General features: G+C 43.0%; 2 protein-coding genes across 2 annotated transcripts; one reads left to right on the plus strand and one right to left on the minus strand.

The window, feature by feature from the left end:
* Window positions 1-459: 459 nt before the first annotated feature.
* rpl21 (ribosomal protein L21) lies at window positions 460-3,091 on the minus strand. Its single transcript, XM_083901691.1, has 6 exons — window positions 3,054-3,091; window positions 2,251-2,329; window positions 2,035-2,096; window positions 1,575-1,687; window positions 699-849; window positions 460-582 (listed from the first exon to the last, which is right to left on the minus strand). Exons 2-6 carry the CDS (start codon window positions 2,315-2,317, stop codon window positions 493-495), a joined length of 483 nt encoding a protein of 160 aa, XP_083757817.1. The 5' UTR covers window positions 2,318-2,329; window positions 3,054-3,091; the 3' UTR covers window positions 460-492.
* Window positions 3,092-3,581: 490 nt separating this feature from the next.
* Window positions 3,582-8,434, plus strand: usp12a (ubiquitin specific peptidase 12a). Its single transcript, XM_083902027.1, has 9 exons — window positions 3,582-3,663; window positions 5,390-5,470; window positions 5,562-5,775; window positions 5,973-6,208; window positions 6,300-6,376; window positions 6,651-6,734; window positions 6,842-7,039; window positions 7,654-7,732; window positions 7,817-8,434. Exons 1-9 carry the CDS (start codon window positions 3,616-3,618, stop codon window positions 7,916-7,918), a joined length of 1,119 nt encoding a protein of 372 aa, XP_083758153.1. The 5' UTR covers window positions 3,582-3,615; the 3' UTR covers window positions 7,919-8,434.
* Window positions 8,435-9,756: the final 1,322 nt, after the last annotated feature.

Below are 9,756 nucleotides of genomic sequence, written 5' to 3' on the forward strand. Positions count from 1 at the left end.
TTTGAGGAACCTCTGAAAGTGTATGGAACTCAGCCATTCCCCTTCAGGGCTCTTATTTTTAACCCAGGTTTATTCTTACCTAGTCATTTCTCTACAGTCAAATGGTCATTTTTAAAAAGGCTGTTTAAAAGACATAAATGAGTCACTTTTCCCCACTGGTCTTTAGAGCCTTAGGATTCCTGAGTCGGTGGACCTTTGACCCCTGGGTAAATTACTGACCGTACAACGGAGAAAACCCCTGGCTCCTCCTACAGGTGAGGGTGTACTGATGCAAATGCTTGTACAACTTATGTGCCAGTCACTCTCAGATCGCCGGTGAAATTAAGCGTTGCTTTTTTAATTTCATCTGAACCATCATAGGAGGCGAATCATCACAGAGTGCTGACACATCGTGGCACAAAACACAGCATTCGTACGTACGCACACACACACGAACAGACGACAACACCACAGGCAGTCGAGTGTACAAATATTTTTATTTCTGTGAGCACTTTATGCCATGAACTCGTAGGGGATGGGCTCCAGCAGCTGTGGCTGGTTTTTCTTGGTGCTGACAAAGTGAGCCTCGCGGGGAGGAGCAGGCTGCGGAGACGACGGGGAGGGAACGTTTTATGCGATTGAATGAGAACAGTGTAAAATTAGAAAAATGAAGATCACTTGAGGTAAAAAAAAACGAGACCTCTTCAGAGGATTCATACCTGACGCTTCAGTTCCACCCAGGTGCCTTTCTGCTTGGCCTCCAGCTTCTTGCTCTCGTTCTCCTTGACGCGCTGCAGGAAGCTGTCCCTGCTCTTTGAGTGCTTCACATGCTCAATGCGCACGTTGATCCTCTTGGCCAGGATCTTGCCCCTGTGAAAGCCCGAAGCAATCATGTTCATATCCAACACAGACGACCACACACACAAGCTGTACACAGCACTCTTATGCTGTCCCCTCAATACAACCCAAGGTCAAACAACAGTTTGACTCGAGTGAGTAAGGATGAAATGCTTTTCCCCACATGAATGACCACCAAGGACACGAAGAATCCCGGTGGCAAAGTGAAGGTGGGGGTTCAAATTTGTCTAAGATGATGGCTGTGTGTGTGTATGGCTATGTTTATCAATGAGAACAGACAGTGAAGAAACTCGAGAGTGCAGACCATTGCCTTATCTTCTGGAGATGCCCCAAAAAAACAAATTTCCTTACTAAAGGAAAGATTTTGAGACAAGATTCCCAAAGATGTTATGGTTCTATATTTTGGGGTTTTAAACGATGGTATGATTGTAAAGGCAGACAGGTATTTGTGTAAAATCTTACTAATGGCCGGTAAAAGGGTCCACAAGGCTCAATCAGTGGATGGAAAGGGTTAAATGTTTTCAGTGACGCTACCAACTAAATAGAGCAATTTAAGTCACTCGACAAGATGTATCACAATATCACTAACAGAAGAACTCCAACGTTTGTTTGTCTTCAAAGAGAATTCAATAAAAAGTATTACAATATCAAAAACTTCAATGTCCTTGCCTCACATTTCAAATGCTAATTTAAATGTATTTGAAAGCCACACAATTATAAGGTAATCTTCAACTTACTTGACTTCCTTGTTGACAATGATGCCGACAGCATGTTGGGTTACATTGTAGACTCGTCCTGTCTTACCGTGGTAGCACTTGTGAGGCATACCTTTCTGAATGGTACCTGTGCCCTGGGAATAAATAACAAATAACAATGCATTAGAAACAGTTCTTTTTTTACCCCCAAATTAGTCACAAGTGAACAAAATGTATGCAATGATCACACAATGCGTTAAATCTAACAACACTACACAACTTTTCAACTCAGTTGCCACACCTTTGCTCATGCTAATGAAATTTCCGAGTGAATATTCAAGACATTAGCCCGGATTTATATCAAAAACATAACGTTCTTCTGCATCCTTAGATTGAACTTCAAGAAGTTGAGCCCAAGCATGATATTGCTGTTTTTGAACAGACTTTGACCTAAATTACTACACGTTCGGAGGCAGATATTAATCTGTATGCTGTGTCTTACCTTGATATCAATAATGTCACCCTTCTTGTAGATGCGCATGTATGTGGACAGTGGGATTGGGCCTGTGAGGAAAGCACGATTGTATTTGTTATTAATGCACAGCTTCACAGTGACTGTAGACTTACCCGAGACCAAATTTTGGAAGACACCATCATTACAAAAGAACTCCCAATGTCTGCCCCAATTGTTCAAGAAGCACTTTAAATGTACACTCACCATGTTTGCGGAACTTCCTGGCAAACATATACCTGGTCCCCCTCCTCTTGCCTCTGGTGTTCGTCATGATGCCTGATTGCTGAAAATATTAAAGAAAATTGTCAGTCACCTTTAAGTGCGAATAATAAGAGACATTAGACTTTATTTTTTATTTAACAGCACCTATGTGGTATGGACTGGGAAACACCACTTCAGTTGTCATTAAAAACCGATTGCTACACAAATTAAATCTGCTGTGATAGGGGAAAGTATGGTATGACAGCAATGATAATCTGCCCCGTCTACAGACGTTGTATACAGGCAGAATGTGATCATGTTGACCAATCAACCGAATAACTGATTGTGCATCATGCGACAGGTAGACTACCCAGAAAAACAGAAGGGACAGTAAACTCAGATGGTTGTATTGATTATGGATTGACGCATTATTAGCACCTAGCTAGCTAATACATAATATAAACTGTAAGCTTCCAAAACCTACACAACTAACGGATTCGCTAGTTTGCAATAGCACGAGTCATCGGAGACGCTAGATACGACGATTTTCAGCACAGGAAATACGGTGTCAAAGAAATATAATCTTTCTACAAGGGGTTTCTCAGCCTGCGGAGCCCACATGGAAAAGCCACGCCGCTGCTACTGCGCACTTTACACGAACACGTTCACCTTTTGGGGCGATTTTCAAACCAACGTCACCACTTATACATGTAAACGCGTGTCTACGATGTGTATTTAAAAGTTCTCGTGTCGGAAAAATGTGTAAAATAGCTAAAAATGTTAATTTAGTAGAGAGAGGATCTTACCCCCGGTCACTACAAGATGGCGGGTACGGCGGAAAGAGAGATTGAAGGACCCCAAACTCCGCCTAGTGAAATACAATACAGGCAGCCCGCGATAATGCCTGAACCAAATGAATGTGAGCGAGCGAGAGATAGCGGTCCGCTATTTTCAATTAATCGCAATCTGTCAGTCCATTACCCAAACTTTTATTTATTTATTTATTCATTTATTTATTTTTAAATGTGAAGACATACTTCTTCTAGCTGTTGTTACTTTTCTGTTATTCTATATTATCATACAATGCTGGTCCTTGTCTCTGTCCTCTGTCTTTTAACTGTCCCACATCTTTTTTTTTCTGCCACTTTTACCTTTGTGTGTATTATTTTTATTTATTTATTGCAGTCGCGCTAACATTTTGATCCACACTCCATGCCAGCTAGTGGCAGCAATGGGCACAAACCGTCGTTTGCCAGCCGCCATTAAACCCCAGCGAAGAAGAAGAAGCATTAGCAGCATCAGACTCGCCTGCTGCCCTCACGAGGACAGTCAGCGCACGGCGGTGTGGTTGAAGATGGCGCTAGCCGAATGGAAATCCTAATGACTGTCTCAAAATTTGCCTCTTTTTGTACCATGGTGAGTGCACAGCGATCTCATAACGTCACCAGTCGGACTGTATGGCGACACGGCAGCCGCGTCTGCGCGGTGATCGGTGTTGCGAACCGCAGAATCGCTAATTAAAGCGGCTCATTTGCGCGTCCGTGCTAGCCAAGCAGTTTTCCGTCAATGGAAAAGCAAAGCAACAGCAGCAACAGCAGCAGCAGCAGAAACCACCCACTGTCTTCTCCGCTCCGCTCTTTCCGCTAACAGCGGCACACTGACACTCCTCTGTTGCATGTTTTTAACTCATTACTCGCCGACGCATTCGGTTGTTATTTATCGCAGTTTCTATGAGGCGCAATGACATGGGGTAGAGTTGGGATTGACGGCTAACTAGCTAACGCGGAGGTAGCTAAATCTGCGTTTCACATTGACAACAACTGGAACACAGCTGGATGATGGAGGGCGAGGGGGGGAATTAAAACACAGGAATATGTAGGAAAAGCGTTTTTTTTTTTAAATGAAGTTAATATCGCCCGGCCGTTTGACAAAAACACGATGTATGAATGTCACGGGCAATGACGACATTGTTTAACATTAGCTACGCAGCTGTGGACCCGTTCCAACTCGAGTAAGTCCACTCTGCACACTTTGTGGCCGCCTGTCTCCGCATCCTCACGGAGCTGATCAACACTTACAGAGTCATAATCTGAGGGACAGACGCTCACATTTGTGCGTCTTCAAAAACATCAGTCACCGGGTTTTATTTTGACCAGATGTGCTGTTTTATTGAGAGTCAGAGAGAGGGAGGCCCGGAAAAAGAAAATCGACCAGAATGTCTTAATAATTGTATAGAAATCGGATTAATATATGTATATGTATACACATTTATTAGGTGCACTTCCTCCTTCTGTTAATTAAAAATAAATATCCATCCAAGCAATCAAAATGGCTGCAATTCAATGCATTTAGCAGAATGTAGATTGTTATCCACAATCATGATGTTTACAGAGAATGGTCCAGTGAGTGTCAGTGTTCAGGGTGAAAAGGCCTTGTTGACACCAGAGGACAATGGACACAGCAGTTTGAAATGGACAGAGCTTTGGTTCTAATTGAGCAATGTTTAAGTGTTGTTTATGGCTTTGTCCATTCCAATAGGACTACAGACGGCTACACACAGCCAGGCTACGTCTAGGAAAATGCATAAATCGTCCCTAAATGGATTTTTTTTTTAAACGGAATAATACGTTCACTGTGCTCTACATGACCCCCACAGCCACCGGATCTCAATCCAATAGAGATGTGGCGGAAACGGAGGCTTGCTGTCACGCTGTGGGATGTGCAGCTAATGTGTCATGCTGTCAAAAGACCAACGTCTCAGAGTTGAAGCTTTTCTGAGGTTAGACGACGTCGCGCTCGTCAGATGTGGAAATTATCAAAAATAGAAAAAGGCAGTTTATGGAGCGATGTCTGATTTTTAAAGTCGAGCTTAAGTTTCGTCCGAGCTGAGTTTTACATTTAAAAGCTTTATTGTGTTGATGATCGGTACTGTTCAACTCCACTGCCAGTCAAAGATAATGCACATTGTCTTTTAGCTCTTAGCTGTGATGGCATAAAAGCGCAGCTGAGCTAAATACCTCATCTTGGACGTTTTAAGCACCCATTAGTTTGTTGTTATTGTTTTTTTAATGTAATTAAAATGCTGCCCCTCTAATCTGGTGCTGGTAGACATTTGTCATTGTTCTGCTCTGTGTATATTCAGGGCGCCAATGCCTCTGCTCTGGAGAAAGAGATTGGATCTGAGCAGTTTCCGGTCAATGAGCACTACTTCGGCCTGGTCAATGTAAGTGAAGAACGCCCTTTTATTTAAGGATCCAATGCTTTGTTTTTTCACTTTCTTGCTCACGTTGATTCTCACTGTGTGTATTTTATAGTTTGGAAACACCTGCTACTGCAACTCGGTGCTGCAGGCTCTGTACTTCTGCCGCCCGTTTCGGGAAAAGATTCTGGCGTACCGGAGTCAGCCGCGACGGAAGGAGAACCTGCTCACCTGTCTGGCCGACCTTTTCCACAGCATCGCCAACCAAAAGAGGAAAGTGGGCGTCATACCACCCAAGAAGTTCATCACTCGACTGCGCAAGGAGAATGGTGAGCTGATAAACTCGCCTAAGTTTTGAGAAATAATCCGTTTTTTGTGCTTAAATCTGGGGAAAGAGTGTAGACGAGCACAAACAATGACCGCAAGATCACGAATTACCTGCTGAACGTGTAGAACAGGTGAATTACAACTCTAAAGTCTCTTTTTCTATACATGTTTATTTCCTCCCCCCTTTCTCCCTCGTCAGAGTTGTTTGACAACTACATGCAACAGGATGCCCACGAATTCCTGAACTACCTTCTGAACACCATCGCCGATCTGCTCCAAGAGGAGAGGAAGCAGGAGAAGACCAACGGCCGCGTCGCCAACGGCACGCTCGACTCCCAGAACAACAACAGCAACGCCACTCCTGCTCCCACCTGGGTCCACGAGATCTTCCAAGGCACGCTGACCAATGAAACCCGCTGCCTCACCTGCGAAACGGTAACAAAGGGCAAATACCACAGAAGTTATAAGATGCTGGGTTTTTAACTTGCTTGTGGCTTATTTTGATTTTTCTTCTCTTTTTTTCTAGATAAGCAGCAAAGATGAGGACTTTCTGGACCTTTCTGTGGATGTAGAACAGAATACCTCCATCACACACTGCCTCAGGTAAAAACCACCACGTAGGAGCAGACCCGCAGCACTGAAAGTTCATCTGCAACTGTTTTTGATGACTTATAAAGCAAAAATGTAAAATATGATGCAAACATTGACAGAATAGTAGCTTCACGGGTTCATTTACATCACATTTTTGCATTAATTTATGTATTTTAAGTTTACGACCAGATGCTTTTGACTTCTTTTCACAATTTGTGAAACATGAAGTGAAATCTGTCCGTCAAGGGGAATTAAATCACCAATTCCTCTTTATTGGTCCCCACAGAGGTTTCAGTAACACGGAGACACTGTGCAGTGAGTACAAATACTACTGTGAAGAATGTAGAAGCAAGCAGGAGGCGCACAAGAGGTGAGTGACCACGTTCTTTCTTTATGTGTGTGTGTGTGTAAAAATACTCTGTATAGTCAGCTTTTCTCCTGCTTTGACTGACTGGTGTTTCCGGTGACCACGATCAGGATGCGCGTCAAGAAGCTGCCGATGATCCTGGCTCTGCACCTCAAGCGCTTCAAGTACATGGAGCAGCTGCAGCGCTACACCAAGCTGTCCTATCGCGTCGTCTTCCCCCTGGAGCTCCGCCTCTTCAACACGTCCGGGGACGCCACCAACCCGGAGAGGCTCTACGACCTGGTTGCCGTGGTGGTGCATTGTGGGAGGTGTGTATGTGATCATATAAAGGCTTTACTGTAAAACTAACCTACAGTTATATTTCTTACCTGGGGGATGACATTTACAGCCCACTGACCATGACACGAACCTCACTGTCATGTTAGATTTAAACTGATTTTATAGAAACATCAAAAAAGATGGAACTCAGAAGAACCAAGACATATAGTAACTTTACAGTGTCGTGGTGTTTTTAATCTTAAAAAAAGAATCGCCTTATCTGTGTTGACACGACCTTTGTTCTGTTAACACTGAATTCATTCACACAAGTGCCAGTTGAACATGATCTGTCTCATGATCTGGAGAGGGAATTAAATAGAGCTGAAACTCAACTATTTTGAACATCGGTTAATCGGGTTTGAAGCTTTTTTTCATGATTAAAACAAGATTCCTGATTGTTTTAGCTTCTTAAATGTGAATCATTGCTTCGTTTATTTGCTCCACATAACAAAGAAATCATTAAAACTGAATCATTTTGGTTTGTGGACAAAAGCAAGACATTGGAGAACATCGTCGTTTAACGTTTTATAGACCAAATGATTCATCGATTATAAAAAATAGTCGTTAGTTGCAGCTCTAGAATTAATATTTTGTTTCTCTGCAGTGGTCCAAACAGAGGTCACTACATCGCCATTGTGAAAAGTCACGACTTCTGGTTGCTGTTTGATGACGATATTGTCGAGGTGAGTGCGATTTTTTTTTTTTAGCGTTCACAGTTTTTCTTTAAACGCTGACTTTTCTAACCCCTGTCGTTTTTCCCTCGGTAGAAAATCGACGCGCAGGCCATCGAGGAATTCTACGGTCTCACTTCTGAAATCTCCAAGAACTCTGAGTCGGGCTACATCCTCTTTTACCAGTCCAGAGACTGAATGTGGAATCGCCACAGAAACCAGGAGAAATACTCTCGTCTCCCCCCCCTTATCCCCCTCTCTCTCTTTGTGGGAGGGGCTTCTTTAAACACACCCGCTCGCACAGCTGTAATCCATACCTGTGCTTTTTAAAAACGCACTCCTGCGCCGCAGCTCAGCCGTGGAAGCTCCGCCTATTTACCAGCTCTTCCTCCTGTTGTCGTCGTCGTCCCCCCCCGTCGTCCCCGCCCCCCCTTTCCACTTTGGCTGGACGCTGCTGCCCCTGCAGGGACGATTATGAATGAAAACTGTCAAGATTGTTAAAAAAGAAAAGAAAAGAAAAAGACGTTGAATGAGGGTTGTACAGATGTCGGTTGGTATGAGTGGTGTATTCGTTTTTTGCTTTGGGTGTGGGGTTGAATGGGTATTTAATAATTCATATGTAATATTGGCCTGGTGTCCCCACCCCCACATACTCTTATTCTGCACTGGGATGTACTGACTGAGAGTGGATCATGTTTTTGATCATGGACGGTAAGGAGGACATGTGGGTGGGTTGGGTTGGGGGGGGGGGGGTGATGAGGATTGTCCCACTTTACCGTGGCGAGCACCGAGTTGTGTATTTCTACAGTGTACAGAATGGTATTTGTATAAATATTACAGGAAGATGATATTATCATTGGAAAAAAAGACAAAAACAAACGTTAGACCTTGAGAAGATGTATTAACACTATGGTGCACTTTTGATACCGTTTTGTAGGTGTTGGCGAGTTTCATGTGAGGGTTTGCTTGGAAAAAACAAAAAAAACGACAACAACAATAAAAAAAAAAAAAGAGGCCTGTTGTGAAGCGATCATTTTCTGTTTTAAAGAAAAAGTAATAAAAGCTGGTAGGATCGAGGCCTGGTGTGGCTGTGTGCTTTCTGTCCTCCCCCCCACACACACACAGGTGCACTGATGACTCATGTGGCTCAGTGTCGCCCTCTGGTGGCGCAAATGTCAAACGGTCTATTATTACATCCATTCAGACTCATAATGCAGGTGTTTTTTTTTGTTTTGTTTTTTTTAATAATGCTCATGCATAAAAATCCTGATATGGTCAGACATGTGCTCATCAATAACTCAGTCTCTGAGGATGGAGGGATGAGGGCAGAGAAGATGATGAGAAGGAGGAGGAGGAGGAGGAGGGAGGTGACACACATTAGGGATTCTGTAAATAGCACAGACGGGACAGGAATAGCAGGGCGTCGCTGGAGGAAAGCGACTCCCCGCATCCAGACATCGTCGCATCTGAAACCGAAGCCCGACCGCACGAAAAAAAGACAACAAAACCACCGGAGTTCTGCAGTTTTACTCGTGCTTCTCTTTATAGATTATGAGTGCTTTGTTTGTGCAAAACCAAAAATATATTCAGTTCAGAAAACTCAACAGATCACATCGACTGAAATCAGAGAGTCGGTTATCATGTCCCTCTACAGGAATGACAGAATAGTCATGAAAAAAATCTGCAGTTCTCAGACTTAACTGTTAGCTTTCAGTCGGCATCAAACTCAAAACATCTTTAGTTTGTCCATTGTGGGCTACTGTAAAAGCACGGTGGTCCAAAATGGCGACCTATTTATAAAAGAAAATCGGTAATTACATACAATCAGGTGGAATTATTATGTATTATTATAGCACCTATGTTTTTGGGCCTTTAAGAAGCTGAAAATGTAAATACATTTTTAAAAGTAAAGTTTAATGATTTAATGATTTTAACGACAACTGTTATTAAGGCGAGTTTTTCAAATGTACACTGTGTTTAAATCACATGGTTTTACATGCATCACATTTTACTTATATTTAACTAACGTGACTTCA

The sequence above is a fragment of the Microchirus variegatus genome (genome assembly GCF_963457635.1).
Source record: "Microchirus variegatus genome assembly, chromosome: 15".
Classification (NCBI taxonomy): Eukaryota; Metazoa; Chordata; class Actinopteri; order Pleuronectiformes; family Soleidae; genus Microchirus; species Microchirus variegatus.

Coding starts and splice junctions, on each gene's coding strand:
- usp12a (XM_083902027.1), top strand. CDS start 3,616: ATGGAAATCCTAATGACTGTCTCAAAATTTGCCTCTTTTTGTACCATG. Junction 3,664..5,389: donor TTGCCTCTTTTTGTACCATG/GTGAGTGCACAG, acceptor GTGTATATTCAG/GGCGCCAATGCCTCTGCTCT. Junction 7,040..7,653: donor GTGGTGGTGCATTGTGGGAG/GTGTGTATGTGA, acceptor GTTTCTCTGCAG/TGGTCCAAACAGAGGTCACT.
- rpl21 (XM_083901691.1), bottom strand. CDS start 2,317: ATGACGAACACCAGAGGCAAGAGGAGGGGGACCAGGTATATGTTTGCC. Junction 2,097..2,250: donor CAGGAAGTTCCGCAAACATG/GTGAGTGTACAT, acceptor CTTTCCTCACAG/GCCCAATCCCACTGTCCACA. Junction 583..698: donor GGGTGGAACTGAAGCGTCAG/GTATGAATCCTC, acceptor TCGTCTCCGCAG/CCTGCTCCTCCCCGCGAGGC.